The sequence below is a fragment of the Theropithecus gelada genome, chromosome 12, assembly GCF_003255815.1.
Source record: "Theropithecus gelada isolate Dixy chromosome 12, Tgel_1.0, whole genome shotgun sequence".
NCBI classification, from domain to species: Eukaryota; Metazoa; Chordata; class Mammalia; order Primates; family Cercopithecidae; genus Theropithecus; species Theropithecus gelada.
The window spans coordinates 73351862-73371350 of record NC_037680.1 but is presented as its reverse complement, the minus strand read 5'-3'; the positions used below and the strand labels follow the sequence as shown (position 1 = coordinate 73371350).

Here is a 19489-nt window from a genome sequence, read left to right as displayed (position 1 = left end):
AGAAGGGTGAAATAATAACATTTTCAGGCATATATATTTTAGGAGAGTTTACCCATAAACCCTTCTTGAAAGAACTACCAAAGGATCTAATTAAGCAAAAGTGAAAATGAACTATGCATGGAGGAATAAAATATAAGAAGCGATGGACATTACAATGCAAATGCTATAACCAATTTGTAGGCTTTCTCTCTTGTCACTATCCAAATGTAAGAAAGGTGCCAAAAGTGATATGTAACTGGCTATTCTCCCACTAAATCAGGAAATTCTCTTCTCAAATGCTAAATACAAAATCATAATAAGTTAAACATTATGAAGTATCTATACATTTTAAGATATTTTAATGTATCATATGACATGTATTTTAAAACTTTTAATATGATATAACATGTTATATGGCTGTAGGAGGGGTGCAGTGGCTCAAGTCTATAATCCCAGCACTTTGGGAGGCTGAGGCAAGCAGAACACTTGAGCTCAGGAGTTCGAGACCCGCCTGGGCAACATGGCGAAACCCTGCCTCTACAAAACAAAATAAAATAAAATAAAATAATCTAGGTGTGGTGGTGTATGCCTGTAGTCCCAGCTACTCAGGAGGCTGAGATGAGAGAATCACCTGAGCCCAGGAAGTCGAGGCTGCAGTGAGCCGTGGCCATGTTGTTACACTCCAGGATAGGTGACAGAGTGAGAACCTGACTCAAAAAAAAAAAAAAAAAAAAAAAACCAAAAAACCACCACCACCACCAAAAAAACTAAAACAAAAACCAAAAACCCAAACACAACTGTAAACATATCTGAACCAAATTTCAATTTATTTGGTATAGTGATTACATTAGTAATAGTGATTAAATAGTTTTGATTAAAACTGTATTGAAACAATTTTGGAAAGTAGAGAAAAAAATTAAAAGAAGGCTGAAATGATCATTCATAATCTCATTACCAAGAGGTAAATAGTGTTAACATTTTTTCATATTCCCTGAAGACATTTTTCTATGCATTTTGTATAGTTGAGAATAACTATATATACAATTTTGTTTCCTAAATGTTTCCCTTACAGTCCTACATTTTTTGTATGATGAGGATGACTATCCCCAAGAGATTACCTCTGATTATCCCCATCATACAAAATTCCTTTCTTCTTATTGTCCTTTTGAATAGGTAGTCTGTATTCCTCAGCCTACTACCTATAAGACACTTGGGCTGTATCAACTTTGAAAACTTTTCTTTGATTTTTAATGCATCTTTATTCTCTGGCACTGGAAAATCTTCATTCCTAACAATAGTTTTATCACAAGTATTTGTTATAGTTAAATTTATTGTTTCCATTTTCAATTATAGAATTGCTTTTAAATTATTTTATTTTCTACTGACTACTGTACTTTTATGGTTCAAAGTCAAAAGATATACAGGGAGGTAACAGTCCGTGTTCTGCTGCTGTATTACCGGCTGTGTAGTAATTAATTTATAAAGAATAGGTTTATTTGAGTTTGGAGGCTAGGAAGTCCAAGAGCTGGCATCTGGAAAGGGTCATCCTATGGGTGGAAGATGGAAGGCAGAAGCGAGTACACAAGACAGACAGAGGTACCAGGGGCCAAACCTGCTTTATAATAACCCACTCACACAATAACTAACCCGCTCCTTTGATAGTAACATTAATCCATCCATGACGGACCTGCCTTCATGACCCAAATCACATCTTATTAAGCCCCATCCTCCTAACACATGCACTTTATGGCACATTCAAACCATAGCACATACACATACAAAAAAATCCATAGAGAAGTTTTAAGTCCTGTCCCCTTCACCTCATTTCGTCTGCCTCTAGGTAACACTTACTTTCATTTTCCTTCCAGTATTTCTCTTTCTCACACAAAAGACAACATACATATATACTGTTCTGCACCTTGTTCTTTCCCTTAATGATATAATCTTGGGAGCCTTTCCATTTTAGCTGACTGACCTGTTCTTCATTTGTTAACCAAAATTCTTTATAGTTCTTTATAACGAAGAATAACAAAAACTCCTTTTCTTTTATCCTTCTACCTGGACTAAATACACAGTTCTTGTTGGTCTGAATTAGAGACTCTATGCCTTACAGTCCAGCTGGACATCGTTGTAAGCTGAATCTTCCTGAATAATCAGCTCTGAATACTTCCCATTTCAGTAGCTTCCACTTGCCTATTGTATAAAACTCATATTCCTTTTTCTACTCTGTTTACTAGTTTTGGCTCCCATTTAGCTTTCTAGTTCTATTTACTCAAAATCTTTATTTAATAGTCTTTGCTCTGTAAGTCCTAGTTCAAAAGAATCACCTAGACCAATGAGAGATATCTCACCTTCCAACCTCCAAAGCAGGATTTGGATCTAAATTGACAAGAGAAGTTCTAATCCGTAGTGACAAGCTAAAAGGTTGGTTAGATTTGGGGTTGGGAGTGGCCATGAGGGAACTGTGTAACCCTGAAGTCAGCATGTGTACTGACTTGTCAGCTTATTGTGGATTCCCAAGTTCCTTTTTACCCTAAAAAAAAAAATCCCCGTTTTAACTGGAGTTAGTCTGTGTTCCTGCAACCAAAAGAATCCTGACTACAGTTCAGGCTCTGAGGGGCCACTGAAGAATTTTATATTGGAAAGTAGAATGATGACTGGGAATAAAATCATGGGATTAATAAAATGTAAGGGATAAGTAAAAAAAGTAAGTCACATGAGATGGAGATTCAGAGGCTACATCAACAGTAGAAAACCAGTGAAAAATGATGCTATAGAAAACAATGGAGGGCAGTGTTTTAAGAAAGACGTGGCAAATGTAGTAGAAGGATCAAGTAAGACTGAAAAGTGTCAACTGGATTTGGTAATTAGGTCAATGATTACTTTTGTAAGAAAAGTTTCATGGGGGTGGGAGGGGGGCAAAAATTACAGTGTAGCTGAGACATGAATGGGAGATGAGGAATTGGACATAAGTATTGATCACATCTTTAGGATCCTGACCGAGATGAGAAGAAGAGCTACAGGTGAGAGCTACAGGGAAGATTTTTGAAAGAAAAAAAAACACGCATATTTATATGCTTTGGGGAGTGAGGACAGAAAGGGAGCGATTGATAGAGACCTTAACGTGATAGAACTAACTTCCTGAAAAGAAAGGAGCAGGAGATGGGAACATAAAGCACAGCTAGAGAGATTTGCTTTTTATGTCCTCTAAGGATAGCAAAGTACCATGATAATGCTTACTATATGCCAGTCATTGTGCCAAACACTTTAGATGTATTAACTGAATTAGGACTGGTGAAGATAATGAACTTAGGAATGAGGAGCTCAAGCAATATGCATCTGAAAATCAAAATTATCTCTGGAATATGAAGATAAATTTCTGTCCTAAAAATCTACTAAAAGAGAAGGAAGAAAAAATGTAGGGAGCTTAAAAAGTGGCAGGGAACTTAAAAAGTGGTGATCTGAAATATAGGACAGGAAGATGGTGACCAGAAACAAATTATTTTTTGAGACAGAGTCTCATTCCGTTTGTTGTCCAGGCTGGAGTGAAGTGGTGAAATCTCGGCTCACCGCAACCTCTGCTCCCAGGTTCAAGCAATTCTCCTGCCTCAGCCTTCCCAGTAGTTGGGATTACAGGCATGCGCCACCGCACCTGGCTAATTTTTGTATTTTTAGTAGAGATGGGGTTTCACCATATTGGCCAGGCTGGTCTCGAACTCCTGAGCTCAGGCAATCCACCCTCCTCGGCCTCCCAAAGTGCTAGGATTACAGGGATGAGCCCTGTGCCTGGCCAAGTATTTTTGAAGAGTAATTCAAATGACTGTGTCATTTTCTCTAGGAGTAGTCAGATACAGTAGTGTCAGAGCTCAGAGCCAGATTATATTGTCCCAAGGTTGGAAGTTTGGAAGTAGAGTGGGGTAGAAAGACAAGAAGTCAAGATAGTTGACAGCTCTGGCAGAGGGTGGTTGAAGTGATGCTCAGCAGGGTTAGGTTAGATATAAAAGTAAGGTTAGAAGTGGATAATGATGGATAGAAAAAGAGACAGTAAAAAAATAGGATAGAAAGATTACAAACATGAAGAATCCATTGACTCTCTCTCCCACTCCTTTCTGAGTAAACAGTCAATGCAGCTAGTTGCCACAACCCATGAAGGCCACCAAAATAGGAAGCTCTGTCATCTTGGAGTTCAGGGATTTCTCCATAGAACAGAGTCCTCAGGCAGTACAGGTCCATGCTATTCAAAGTGTAGTCCACTGACCAGTATCATTGGCATCACCTGGGAGTTTGTCAGAAATGCAGGATTTTGGGTCTCACCCCAGAACTATTAAATCAGAATCTGCTGCTGCTGCTTTTTTTTTTTTTTTTTTTTCTTTTTGGATAGAGTCTCGCTCTATCGCCCAGGCTGGAGTGCAGTGGTGGGATCTCAGCTCACTGCAAGCTCCGCCTCTTGCATTCAAGTGATTCTCCTGCCTCAACCTCACAAGTAGCTGAGACTATAGGTATGCACCACCATGCCTGGCTAATTCTTTGTATTTTTAGTAGAGACGGGGTTTCACCATGCTGGCCAGGATGGTCTCAAACTACTGACCTCGTGATCTGCCCACCTCGGCCCCCCCAAGTGCTGGGATTACAAGCGTGAGCTACTGTGCCTGGCCCAGTATCTGCTTTTTAACAAAATCTCCAAGTGATTCACATGCACATTAACTCTAAGCAGCACTGAGATAGAGATGAGAGAGTATGGATTCACCCTGGGTTTATTTGTCATAATACTGCTCATAACATGCTGGGAGAAATAAAGAGGAGATGTTCTGCCCATGATGTTCTTTAGCACCCAGACTCAATGTATTCCCCCCTTTTTATCTATAACTTAAAGCCTTCCCCAAATGATTTGTAATCCTCTGCACTCACTGGTAATTCCATTCCAAACCCCAAATGCATTCTCTTTTATGGTCAACAATGTCAAAACCCTATAGTATATATTCCTCTTTATCACATTTATCTCTTAACAGCTTGCAATCAAAATGGGTTCTTCTTGACAATCCAGTCGGGTTGGTGTAATTTTACAAATTTAACACATCCTATACCTATTAACAGAATATAACAGACATGACATTCCCAAGTGAAATCACCACCTCATAAAGAACTTCAGGCTGGGTGTTGTGGTTCACATCTGTAATCCCAGCACTTTGGGAAGCCGAAGCAGGTGGATCACTTGAGGACAGAAGTTTGAGACCAGCCTAGCCAACATAGCAAAATGCCTTCTCTACTGAAAATATAAAAAGTTAAGCCAGGCACAGTGGCTCACGCCTGTAATCCCAGTACTTTGGGAGGATGAGGTGGGTGGATCACGAGGTCAGGAGTTTGAGACCAGCCTGGCTAACATGGTGAAATCCCGTCTCTACTAAAAATAAAAAATTAGCCGGGCATGATGGTGCGTGCCTGTAATCCCAGCTACTCAGGAGGCTGAGGCACGAGAATTGCTTGAACCCAGGAGGTGGAGGTTGCAGTTAGCTGAGATCACACCACTGCACTCCAGCCTGGGCAACAAAGCAAGACTCCATCTCAAAAAAAAAAAAAAAAATTAGCCAGGCGTGGTGGTGCACACCTATAATCCCAGCTACTCAGGAGGCTGAAGCACGGGGATCTCTTGAACCCGGGAAGCGGAGGCTGCAGTAAGCCGATACCGCGCCACTGTACTCCAGCCTGGGCGAGAGCAAGACTCGGTCTCGAAACAAAACAAACAAACAAACAAAAACCTCATACACGACACATTTCAACGACATATTATTTAACAACTGCCCTCCTCAGTACCACCCACAGCTCCCCTGTACATATCCTGGTCCTTCCAGACTTATCTCCTTACAAAAAAGGAGACTGCTTCTGCATTTTCCCATTTCTGTCTTTCTCCATCCATACTCCACATTCCGTAGCTAGCTATGTTTGTTTAGACTTGCAACTGTTTCTGTGTAGGGTAAAGAATATCTTGATTTTCAGGATCACTCCACTTCTCCTTCAAAGTTTTGTAATCTGAATGTCAGGGTGTTGCACAAGATAAACTATAAGCTTCTTTTTGGTTTTAAAATTCTTTGATTTTATGTATTGTAGCCAGACTTCCTCTGCACGGAAAATATACCACAAAATCAGCCCAAGTTCAATGAAATTCAGTTAGTGCCAAAGACCATTCTAAGAATCCTGTGGTTAGCTATTCACACACACATACCATCTACGGTTGGGTCAGCTTTAAAGAGTGATCGTCTTTTTCCTAACATTCTAGCGTTTTGAAGCTGCTATACGTGATTGATTTCGAGCTACTTTTTTAAAAAACCTCCTCCTTTGAACAAAACAAAACCGAAATTCTTCAAAACGAATTAAATCACTTGCGAGTTTGAATGGCAGCTGGACGAAATTGCTTCCTCCAGTTAACGTGGAACCCATTCCCCAAGAGGTGAAGGTTCTGGAGAGCAAGGCGAGTCAGCATCTAACTGATTACGCAGATACCTGTTGGGGACGTCAGTGCTAATGGATATTTTGGTAACATTTTTTAAGGACTAACGATGCTTTTTGTGATTCAGGCTTTCATCTGATACCGAGAGCAGAATCTCGTCGGCCTGCGGGGTTTTTTTTGTTTGTTTGTTTGTTTTTTTACGAGCCGCTGCTTTTAATTGCTGTTACCTACTGGGCCCAAGTAGGCGGTGGAAGAGGGAAAATAAAGCCATTTGTTCCCTCTTCAAGCTAGCTTCTCCAGAGAGCTGTGAGAGTGCTCTGTTACCGTCGGGAAAAGCGAAATTGCGGAGGCCTGAGGCATTTCAAAATTGAACGGGAAGGATTTTTAAACTGCCGCAGGGAGAGGCGTTTGCGAGGTGACAGCTGATGACCCTTGGGCTTTTAAGTCCTCCTCCCCTTTCTCGGTCCGCTCACGGTCCTTAATCGCCTCTGGGCTCTGGGCTCTAGCCCCCTCCCCCAGATTCACTCATCTGACACCCGCCTCCTGCCCAATCCCCCTGCTTGTCTCCAGGGCTGCCGCGCTCCGCCCATCCCCCTCTGGATGCCTCCTCTCTCTCTCTTCTTTCCCTCCTGCCAGCCACTCCTCGCGCCTTTCCCTCCCCACTTTCCTTTTTTCCCCTCACCCTCCAACCCAGCCCACCCAGCTTTCTCGCTCTTCCTCTTTCCCCTCAGATCCGCGCTCCCGCGGCAACACCTACTCCTCCCTCGGCTCTGGTAGTCGCCAGGCCAGAGGCGCCGCGGACCTGGTGCGCGCAGGCGCACTGCGTGGCTGGTGAGCCGGCAGGCCGGGCAGCAGCGCAGGCGCGCGCGGCTGGGGCTCGGCTCCGGGGCTGGCGGTCGGACAGCCTCTGGCTCGCTCAGTCCGGGCTTGGTGCCCCTCGGCGGAGGCGGAGGTAGAGGGGGCGGCGGCGGTGGCGGCGGCACCATGTTTCTTCACTCAGTCAATCTCTGGAACCTGGCGTTTTATGTCTTCATGGTCTTCCTGGCAACCCTGGGGCTGTGGGATGTCTTCTTCGGCTTCGAGGAGAATAAGTGCAGTATGAGCTACATGTTTGAGTACCCGGAGTATCAGGTAAGGTTCTGCGCTCTCCTCAGCCGGGCGCTCCAAGACTCTGGCCCCTGGTGCCTTTTTCCTTCTGTGGGGTCGTCCTGCCTTGGCTCTCTGCGCCTCGCGGGCCCCCTGTCCCGTCCTTGCCTCTGTTTTCTCCGCCCGGGGAGACTCTGCATCCTCTTCCTGCCCCCGTCACCTACCCTTTGTGTCCTTTCTTCACGGTGGGGTGTTTGTTAGACGATTTCCCGAGAGCATCCTCGTGGTCGTCCTCGTAGTTACTCCGCTGTCCCTCCGCCTCCCCAGCCCCAAATCCTGGGCACAAGCTCTTCTGACTGGTCGGGCCCAGCCCCCTTTATGCCCAGAGAGGCAGCCTCAACCCTGCTCCCTAAACCCAAGCTCCATCCCTCTCGCGTTCTTGCTTTGACCCGTGCCCCAGGACCTTCCTTTGCTTCCCACGCGCCTAAATTCTTCCCCTCGCGCCCAGTGATTCGCGCGTCAGATTTCGCATTTCTAGAAAGGAACCGAGCGTCTGCAGAGTGTATATTGGCTAGATAGTTCCCAAGGCTGTTTTTAGAGACTCCAGGGTTTTGCCTATGGGTAAGCTGGCGAGTCATTAAATTGGAAACTAGATTCCCTCTTGGAAAGATGTTGCAGATCCCCTTATTTTGCAGGTTAAGAGGCCGTGCGTATGTGGGCTTGCCTGTGTGTGTGTGCATACCTGTGTTTATGCATGTCTCTCGCAGCCGAGCCTCTTAATAGTTGCATACAAAATCTATTTCATGGTGGTGTTTTTGTTTTCTCGCTGGGTTCGGAGTTTAAGAGAGACCCTACCCTTCTCTCTCCACCCCCACTGCTTCCATGCCATTTTGAATGTTTTCAATCAATGGCTTCGTTAGTTCGGCATAGTAGAAATCTAGAATTTCATTCATGACTAGCTGTAAAAAGAGGCGCAGACAAATTACACCACTGTCCTAAGAGATTTTTTCCGAATGATTATTTTATTTCTAAGTGCATCTCTTAATTATGGACTACCTATTATAATAATAATTCCCTACCATAAAATGTATATGCACTATAACACATATTGATAAAATGCATTTTTAGTATACTCTTAAAATCACAGCAGTTTTTTTTTTTGGGGGGGGGGGTGAAGGATGCAAGTCCTGATTGCTTTGTACAAGTCATTATGGAGGAAGCCTATTACTTGATTACGCTGCTATTATTTTGATCTTAAGACCACTTAAGGTTTAAATTGCTGAGGAGCATTCTTTCCCATGGGAAAAATTCTAGTAAATTTAGATTTCATCTGTGTTTAGATCCTTACCTTGGTTTTGCATTTATGATAAGAGAGTGGAAACATTTGGTAGGGATGCTATTGATGGAGAAGATTTTGACATGTTACTGTCCTCTCTGTTCGTTTCTAAGCAGATCTTTTTAGTTTAGTATTTTAAAAAACTGAAAATAGAGCTATTATAATTCCCTTCTTATTTTTGTTTTAATAATTAGGAAATTCCCAGTAGATTGATGTAGGTCACTTTAGTTTTGTACTGCATTGAAGAGTTAGGTTAAAATCATTTTGGAACAATACATTACTAATTCCCATTTATTTTTAGATTTCCTACAGTTATTGAAGCTGTTTTAATATTCACAGAAGTAGAAATTGTTCTCCTTAGTGTTGGGAACAAAGCATATGGATCTCACAGACGCATTTCCTGCCTCATAAATTGACTGGAAAAACGGAAAATTAGTGTAGCTAATGGTAAAGAGCTCTTTGGGTTTTTTGTTGTTGTTGAGTAGTCTAGGTTTAGTTATTTTGGTTTAAGTTGCTTTTTGGGGGTTTTATGCTTCTATTAATAATTTGCTAATACAGTAATAATTGCAGTGGCAGAAGTTTTTGATTTTTAGCAGGTTTTCATGATGTAAAAAGCTGTGTTAATTCATGATAATATTTATATTGTATTCTTAGTCTTTTTGTTTTGCATAACAAAAAGGTCATGTTATCTTACACTTACAATTAAAACCAGCCTATAGAAATGAGTCATTTTGAACATAGTGACATTTCTGGATAAATGAGGCCATTCTGTTGAGAACCGAATGGCTTCCATGAATAAAAATGTTTTAAAGATATTTTACATATTGCTTACCTTTAGTTATATTTTATAAGTCAGCTCTCTAATTGTTCACAGGTTGATACCCAGATGTGAGATGTCCTAGTCATTGGGTTTTCTTCTTTTTTGATGCCTTTCTTCTTTTTTTCTGCTCATTTGCATCTTCTTTAGTTAGCCAGCAGAAATAGAAAGGTAGTTGAAACACATTCAATTTTATTCTCCATTTTTTTTTAAAAGTGGAGCATAAATTTGAAACTCTTTGCAAAAATGAATTTTGAATTTAAAATTGTTTGGTTATCTCTATTCATCTTCTACCTCTGGTTTTCCCAGATTCACTTATTCAGAGTTAATTGAACATCTCACAAACCCATATCTAAAGCCTACGAGGCAAAATATACTTTATCTTTTAAAGCTTCTTGCCCTGTTAATGACAGCAAGGTAAAACTTTTATTTGGTAGCAATTGGTTTTAGGCAAATTGCAGAATTTTAGAAGAAACATCTGAGTTGTTTCTCTCATACAGTGATTTATTTGGCTGTCTTCGTATGTGTAACCTAACGGTTGCTCTCTGAAAGGAAATGTTGGCGTGTGCCTGTAGTCCCAGCTACTCAGGAGGCTGAGGCTGGAGAGTTGCTTGAACCTGGGAGGCAGAGGTTGCAGTGAGCCAAGATTGCACCATTGCACTCCAGGCGGGGCAACAGTGAGACTCTGTCTCAAATAAATAAATAAATAAATAAAATGAGTCATATATTTTGTTACTTATTTAGAAAGTCATTTATTGAATGACTAGTCTTTGCCAGGTTTATCTAGCTACTTGGTGTAGGTGAAAGGGAATTAGAACTGAATTAGAGCTTGTGTCTTTATGTCTTGATAAATACAACGGAGGAAATGGGCATGTAGTGCATAGTTACAGTATAATGTACTGAGTGTTATAATTTCACCATAAGAGAGTATGTACAGAGCTTTTCATATAAAGGAGAGCATCCAAGTTTGTCTTGGGTATTCAAAGGCTTTAGAGAAGATGCAAAGTGAATTGGGACATGGAGGGTGTATGAAGTACTGAAAGAACGTTGCAGGCATAAATAATATATGTGAAGGTGGTAATGCACTGGGACACATTGCATGAATAGTATTTATATTATCATTTATGTCAAAACTAAAAAATAATTGATAAACACATTTGCTTGTATATATGTAAAATATTTCTAGAAGCACACACAAACTAATAACCCTTCTAGGGTCAACTGGATGCCTGAAGGACCATGGGTAGGAGAGATCCTTTTCAATGTATATCCTTTTGAATCTTGAATTCAAAAACATGTTAAAAATACATTTTAAAGCATGTCATATCTAAGTTATAAGAAAGTAGGTAAGGGCAGGATGAGGTGGCTCACACCTGTAATCCTAGCACTTTGGGAGGCCAAGGCAGGCAGATCACTTGAGCCCAGGAGTTCAAGACCAGCCTGGATAACATGGTGAAACCCTGTCTCTGCTAAAAAAAATTAGCCAAGCGTGATGGCATGTGCCACCTGTAGTCCCAGCTACTCAGGAGGCTGAGGTGGGAGGATCACTTGAGGATCACTTGAGACCAGGAAGTCGAAGCTACAGTGAACCGAGATTGTGCCACTGAACTGCAGCCTGGGCAACAAGAGTGGCACCCTGTCTCAAAAAAAAAAAAAAAAAAAAAGTAGGTAAGAATAATTAAACCAGATTTTAAAGGTCGTCTCTTAAGCCTTTGTTGTGTGTGTGTGTGTGTGTGTGTGTGTGTGTGTGTGTTAGCAGTATGAACTATGGATTATAGAAGGCAAGGATAGAGACAAGTCTGAAAAATTCAGTTGTCCTTAAGGCCTTTTTTTTTTTTTTTTTTTTTTTTTTCCCTCTAGTGGAGCCCCTAGAGCTATTCTTACGGGGGGTGGAGAGCAGCATAGGGCTGACTGAGAGCTGTTTGTGAGAATTTAAAAACTATGTGAACTTAAAAACTATGTGTATGCATCTTGATCAAAATCTTTTTTCTTTTTGGTTAATTATGGAAATCAAACTTTATTTTTCAGTTTAAGTTTACAATTAAATAATATCATAAAATGGATATTTTAGTTTCTTGAATCAGCATTTTTCTAGTACTTAGGAGTTTATTAGAATGTTTACCTTTTGAGAGAGTTTATGTAGAGATGAGAAGAACCTGCACTAAGGCAGAGTCAAGGAAGGAGGATAGCAGAGGCAGGATTGTGGAGATAATATTTAAATATAAAGGTAATTGATCTTAATATGGTAGAGGGGTTGCTCATTTAAAATAAACTATATAGAATAAAAAAATTTATATTGGAGTTCTGCTCCTATAAGTATTTTCCTTTTAAATCCCTTGACCGTCTTCTGTTTTCTTATCAGCATCCTTTTTGTATGCCTATGCTTTTAATGTCAATGTGGTCAATTACCTCTTCTGGGTCTTTGCTCTTCCCTTTCAACTTGAACTCTGTCTGGAAATTGAGTTTTGCCATTTGCCTACAACTCCCACCATTCTTGCTTCCTCTCTTATTTTTTTTTGTTCTACCTTCTTTGTCCATCTCTATACTTTTTTAAAAACTCTGTATACATTCATATTTTAAAAAATACTCTTTCTCACTATAAAATTGCTTTCATAATAGTATTTTATGAAATATATCAAGTATATTTTTGCTTGCTTTTCTGTCTCAAGAAAATTAAATATTTCTTTTTAGATATATTTGATAGTTTCCTGTTCTTTTGAGTTAATTTTTGACTAGTCCAAACTCTGTTTAGCTACTATACTAAAATAATAATGGTGTACTAAATTGGGAGGAAATAAGAAACTATTTCTTTGTTCTCTTATGTTTTCTTCTTGTTTAATTTGTACCTAAAGAAGTAAGCTATCTTGTCATTTTTATTTTTGATTGTATTCTGTGCATAATCAGTATTGGGACTAATTTGCATTGAAGTATGTATACCAAATATAAAACGAATGGTGGGGTTAGTATTTCTGTATTTTGAGTATTTGGGGAGATAACTAAGATTGCTAGTATCTTAATAAGCTTACAGTCTCTGCAGATGTTTCTGTGATGTTATTGGCATAGATCATTTACAAAGGGATGTTTAGGAAGGTGCACAAATGATCAGAATTTTTTTTTTTTTTTAGAACAACGAGGGGTTTCAGTAGTCATTAGCAACATTTACAGGTTTTGAAATTCACTCCATAGTTAAATTCTTTTATCAAGCACATACCACATGTACAGCACTGCTAGATCTATGTATACCTAAATAAGTAGACATTACTGTCCAATGTAATTGGCTTCATTCTTAATGGTTTCTCTCCTTTAAAATAAAAAAAGAAAAGGAGCAAAAGGGTGTATGTATACTTTACTACCACTTTTATAGATGTCTACCTTTGAGGATGACATTAAGAGATAATTTATACTAAGCTGAAAAAAAATGTAGGTGAACTACTGACTCCGTAGTTAGGTGAACTGCTGTATTATTGGTATACAATAATATGAAGTGTAGGGTAGTTTAAAGTTTGCCAGCAAATCATGCACCTGGTCCATGAAAACTGAAATAGATACTAATTCAGTGGAATGTTTATGGTAAGAAAAGTGTACATGTCTTGACCAAGACATGGCTATAAGGTTAAGATTAATTTGTTAAGCATATTGTAGGCCAAAACATATTAAATTGAGAAGTCAGAAAGCTGCATTATAAAACAAGTTACTTTCTTTTGAAAATATAACAGCTGAAATGTATAGTTGGGTCTGAGTAAAAGGAGAAACATTACAAAATAGTTAAAAATGGAAAAAAAGAATTGATTTGATGATGGAAAGCCTTTATCATTTCTAAGTATAATTGATACTTATCCAATTATGTTAACGTGTAGCTTGTTGACATATACCATTGTCAGTGGCTATTTTGAGTAATTTGTATTGGTTGGAAATTCAAGTAGTCCTCTTTTATGTTTTCCTGAAGACTGCATGGTTCAAAATATACACAATTCAAGACTGATTCTCTATATGAATAAACTACAAGTAGAAGTTGTTTTGTGTATGAAGTGTGGTTTTAATATCAGTAATATTTTTATATTGCACTATTCCAAATTTCCTTAATTCAGAATTGCATATGGTGAGGCTGAATTGTATTAATAAAACTGACTGAAGTGAAACTACATTTTTTTTTAATGTAGAAAATAGAACTTCCAAAGAAACTGGCAAAACGCTATCCCGCATATGAGTTGTATCTTTATGGAGAGGGATCATATGCTGAAGAACACAAAATTCTCCCTTTGACGGGTATTCCAGTTCTCTTTCTTCCTGGTAATGCTGGAAGTTATAAGCAAGGTAAGTCTTACTGGAAGTAAATTTTGAAAGCTACAAAATTCAACTCAAAAATTTGAGTCATATCCGTACTCAGTGAATCAAATAGAGTAAATGAAATGCATGCTGTGTGTGAAGTACTGTGTTGGGCTTACAGAGAGACCAAAATATGACATTTTTTCTGAGAGAGAATACATGTGAGAAATACTTAGAAAAATTGAAGACCACTTTGCTAAGAGAGGGATACAAAGAATAAGTTGGAGTGGGATGGCATAAGTAGACGATAAAGGGGAACCCCTTGGGGAATCAGCAGAGGAAATACATTTATGTTGGAAATGGAAGGTAAAGAGAACAGAACCTTAAGCATTGATTAGGGAAATAAATCAGTGGCTAATGTTATGCAGAACAAGAGAGATTAGTTTTCTTCTTTTGGAGTTATTTAAGTGAGAGAGATTTGGAAGTACTCGGGGGAACATAGAAAGGTGAGGATAGGGAAGTTACATGTACAGATTCCAAATTGATGTTGGCTTGGAGATATAGTAGTTATTTCTGGCATAACAGCCAAGTAATCTGGAATTAATTTCGTTTTAAACTAAAACCTGCTTTCTTGTTATTTAATGGACTGGAATTGCTATGTAATGAGACTAGAATTGTTTCAACATGTGCAATTATTTACATGTTTATTCATCTAGCACGTATCTGTAGGTATCTACCATGAGCCAAGCCATATTCCAGGTATCAGGGATCCAGAGCATATCAAGACAGAGTCCCTCTCTCATCAAATTTATATGCTTATTGGGAAGACAGCCATCAAATATGTCAGTAATGTTAAAAGCTAGAAACAAAAACAGACTCAGGAGGTAGAAGATAAAAGGGTCAGGAAGTGGCTAGTTTAGATGAGGTGGTCAGGAAAGGCCATTGTGAGGAGATGATATTTGAGGAGAGGCTTGACTGAGGGAAGATCCTGAGGCAGGAACGTGTTTTGTGCATTTGAGGCTACTGTGACTAGAAAAAGTTACAAAAAGAGATAAGAATGGAAAAGTAGCCATGGGCCATATCATGTAAGCTGTGGAAAAGACTTTGAATGAGAAACTGTTGGAGAGCTTTGGGTAAGAAAAATATAATCTGATTTTTAAAATTAATCTTTGTATTTGAAATATTACATACAGAGAAACATATAGAACATAGATATTTGGTTACAAATTATTATAAAGTGAACACCCATGAAATCAAAACCCTAGTCAAGAAGTAGATTACTAGCAACCTGGAAAGGCCTTATGTGCCCCTTCGTGGTTAAAACTCCCTTTTCTCTTTCTTGACATAATCACAATCCTAATGTTAACATGGTAATTTCCTTAACTTTCTTTGTAGTTTTAATGCAATCTATTCATTTGAGGCTGTTTTTAAATTTTGTAATATGAATATAGTCATTCAGTATGTATTATTTTGTGTCTGGCTTCTTTAAGTCAACATTATCTTTAACATTCATCCAAGTTGTTGTATGAGCTGTGATTCATTCATTTTCCTTTTTCTATATTATTCTGTTGTAAGACTATACCATGATTTGTCCCTTCTGTCTTTGGACAGAATAAATGTTTACATTTATTGGCAATTAAAAATAATGAATTTCACTCCATATGTTTCCTGGAGCACATAAACCTGTGCTTCTGTAAGATAGATATCCAAGAGTGTAATTCCATGTTACAGGTTATGTGTATCTTTTTAATCTTTACTGATTGTGCTAATTTATATTCCTAAAAGCAGTATATTTTACCTTCTTTTGCTTCACGTCCTTTACAACACGAGAATTGTCAGATATTAAATTTTTAAACAATCTGGTAGGTGTGATTTACTTTTAAAAACAGGTTGCTCTGGCTTCGCTATGAAGAGAATTTCCTTTGAAGGGCAGGAATGGAAGCAGGAAAGATACTAAAACATCATAAGTCATCAGAGAACTATAAATAAAAAATGAGATAGTACTTCATACATCCTAGGATAGTTGTAATAAAAAAAGACAGATAACAACAAGTGTTGGCGAAGATGTGGAGAAATTGGCACCCTCAAACATTGTTGGTGGAAATGCAGAATGTGCAGCCACTTAGGAAAACTGTTTGGGAGTTCCTCAGAATATTGAACATAGAGCTATCATGTGGCCCAAAAATTCCACTCCTAGGCATCTACCCTAGAAAAATAAACATACCCACACAAAAACTTGTATATAAATGTCCATAGCAGCATATAATAACCAAAAGGTGGAAATAATTTAAATGGTCATCAGCTGATGAATAGATGAATCAAATGTGACATATTCATATAATGGAATATTATTCAATAGAAAACAGGAATGAAGGACTGATACATGTTACAACATGAATGAACCTTGAAAATATCATGCTATGTGAAAGAAACCAGTTCCAAAAGGCCACGTATTATATGAGATGTCCAAAATAGGCAAACCCGTAGAGACAGAAAGTAGATCAGTGCTTGCTAGGCCTAGGGGTTGGAAGGAGTGAAGAAATGGAGAGTGACTGCCAGTAGGCACAGAGTTTTGTATTTGAAGTGATTAAAAAATGTCTAATGTTAGATTTCAGAGATGGTTGTACAGTATATACCAGAGATGGCAAATATACTAAAAACCATTGAATTTTACAGTTTTATATAGTGAGTTGTATAATATGTGGATTATAATGTATCCGTAGTATATGTTTTTACAAAATGAAATGGCAGACAGGTATTTTGTTTGCTAAACCATATGCTACAATTTTTGTGCCACCTAATATAGGCAATTTATAATATATTTTTTAAAAAGATTTGCAAAACAGCAACAAGAACAAAAAGAGTGGAAGCAGGGAGACCAGTAAAGAAACTGTTAGAGTAGTTCAGGTAACAGATAGTGGTGTTTGGATTAGGACAATAGTGGTGGGAATGGTGAGAAATTTCAACTGGGGGTATATTTGGAAGCTATGTCATGGAAGCACTTACTGATGGATTGGATGTCCTGTGTAGGAGAAAAAGACAAATGAAGCGTGAATATCTAAACCAGGTGATGAATGGATATTTCTTGTAGGAACCTTGTCATTCTCAAAATCCTCAGTAAGTGTGGCAAAATTTATATGTCTTATTCTTCAAAGAATCCTGCCTTTTTAGCTATTGTTGCTCCTGCCAAAGGAAAAGAAGGTAGAGAGTGAGTGATCTGTTTGCTTTTTATTTATTTAATTTTAAAAATATTTAGGTCACACTTACTGCATTCAAGGCATACAGTTGCTAGATTAGTTTGTTCTAAATTGGTACTATTAATGAATTTCATCCTGAAATAGGTGGTTTATATTCGTGATGCAGGATAAGGTTATTTACTAAGAAATTCTGAAGAAAGAATGGATGAGACCTGTAAATATTGTTTAATGTGCACTTCATTCTTTTCCTCTGCAGTTCGTTCTATTGGCTCCATTGCACTTAGAAAAGCAGAGGACATTGACTTCAAGTACCACTTTGACTTCTTTAGTGTAAACTTCAATGAAGAACTGGTGGCTCTGTATGGTGGAAGTCTTCAGAAGCAGACCAAGTTTGTACATGAATGTATTAAAACAATTCTCAAACTCTATAAGGTGAGAGATAAGTATGCAAATCAATAGTGGTGCAGCCTATCAGCACCTTTTTAAAGAGGGATTCAGTATATTTTAAATAATATATTTGTTTATATGGAAGTTGAAGCAGAGAAGGCACAAACATTTTTTTGTGAGAGTCTGTTGTCTTGCCCTCCATAATGGTTTTGAAGTTTAAATTTATAAGAAACATTTCTTATGGTGAATTCAGGAAGAAAAACCTTTTAAAACTTTATATATAAATTACGAGTTCAATGCATTACCTAAAAACCGTTGGTATATATTTCTACCTTTAGCTATGACTAAGTAACTGGTACTAGGGTAGACCACCTGCATATGTAAACAACTGTAAAACTAGTCAAGATATCTGAAGCACCTGTTTTGAGATGTTGGACAATTGAGCCGCAAAGCACTATGATCCCTGGAAGAAGTGAGCTCCATGATTGCTCTGAATTTCTGCCTGAAAGCATTTTTCAGACTATGGGGCAAGTAGGAGGAGATCAAGCAGGGCACATTGATATCACTTAGCTAAAGAAAGCAGAGAATTGGAATTGGGGGCTGCTGAAGCAGTATGAGAAAGAAGACAGTGAGACAAAGAAAGGGGCTCTAAAAATGTGTGTTTTTCAATCTTTGAATGCCATGCTGCACAGGGAAAGTAGCTATAAAACAGTGGCATGCTAAGGAGGAAGTGGTGGGGTGTGTTCAAGACATAGTGGTGGTTTAAATCAAGGTGGTGGCAGTTGAAGTGATGAGAAATTGTCAGATCGGTGTAAATCTTAAAGGTTGAGGTAGTACAGTTTGCTGGCAGATCAGATATGGAAGGGCAAAGTGAGAGGAAAAGAAGAGTTAAGGATGACCCCAAGTTTTTTGGCTAAACTGAAAAGATTGAAATGCCATTAACAGAGGTAGGGAAGAGTGTAGGAGGAACAGATATAGAGGAGATGAAGAGTTTAGTTTTAGACAGATTCAGTTTGAGATGCACATTAGGCATTCCATGTATGCTACTGTACAGGTGGAGTTCAAGGCTAGAGTTCAAGAGAAGGAGTACAGTCTCGAGATAATTACTGAGAGGTTGACAGTGTGTAGATACACTTAAAGCCGCTAGACTGGAAGAGATCACCGATGGTTTCAACAAAGCTATGAAAGAGAAGTGATCTAAGGGCTGAGGCCTGAGTGACTTCAGTTTTAAGAAATGAGGAGAGATGAGAAGGAACTAGAAACAAACTAAAAAGGAGGAGCCAGTGAGGCAAAGGGAGAACCAGGAGAGTTTGTTGTCAAAGAAACTAACTTAAATATTTCAAAGAAGGAAGAAATGATCAACTGTGTCAAATGTTATTGATAGGTCAAATAAGATGAGGATTAAGAACTGACCATTGTAGCCTAAGCAACATAGTGAGACCCTGTGTCTACAAAAAAAGAAAATATAGTGTATTAGCTGGACGTGGTGGTGCACACTTGCAGTCCCAGCTACTTGGGAGGCTGAGGTAGGAGGATCTACTCGGAGCCTAGGAGATTGGGGCGGCAGTGAGCCATGAATTGTGCCACTGTGCTCCAGCCTGGGTGACAGAGTGAGACCCTGTCTCAGAAAAAAAAAAAGAATTAAGAATTGACCATTGGATTCCTTGGTGATTTAGCAAGAGCAGTTTTGGTGGCATGTTGGGGTGAAAGTCTGATTGAAATGAATTCAAGAGTGTATGGAAGTTGAGAAATTGGAGATTTGTGTTCGTTTGTTTTGAGACAGGGTCTCACTCTGTCACCAGGCTGGAGTACAGTGGCGTGATCTCAGCTCACTGCAACCTCCGCCTTCTGGGCTCAAGTGATTCTCCTGCCTTAGCCTCCCGAGTAACTGGGACTACAGGCGCGTGCCACCACGCCCAGCTAATTTTTGTATTTTTAGTAGAGACCAGGTTCTGCCATGTTAGCCAGGCTGGTCT

The 19489-nt window shown here is 39.0% G+C and overlaps 1 protein-coding gene across 3 annotated transcripts in view; it reads left to right on the top strand.

Moving 5' to 3' along the window:
• Positions 1-7037: 7037 nt before the first annotated feature.
• PGAP1 (post-GPI attachment to proteins 1) overlaps positions 7038-19489 on the top strand; it is an 83954-nt gene continuing 71502 nt past the window's right edge. Inside the window, exons 1-4 of one of the 3 annotated variants that reach the window (XM_025405378.1) lie at positions 7303-7555; positions 11807-11890; positions 13824-13977; positions 17383-17558. Coding sequence is in view for 1 of the 3 variants with exons in the window: in XM_025405377.1 (XP_025261162.1) it covers positions 7409-7555; positions 13824-13977; positions 17383-17558 (477 nt within the window). In the remaining 2 variants the exon portion in view is untranslated. Of the gene's footprint in view, positions 7556-11806; positions 11891-13823; positions 13978-17382; positions 17559-19489 lie in introns of all 3 variants that reach the window. The other 2 variants (XM_025405377.1, XM_025405379.1) reach the window with 2 other exon arrangements.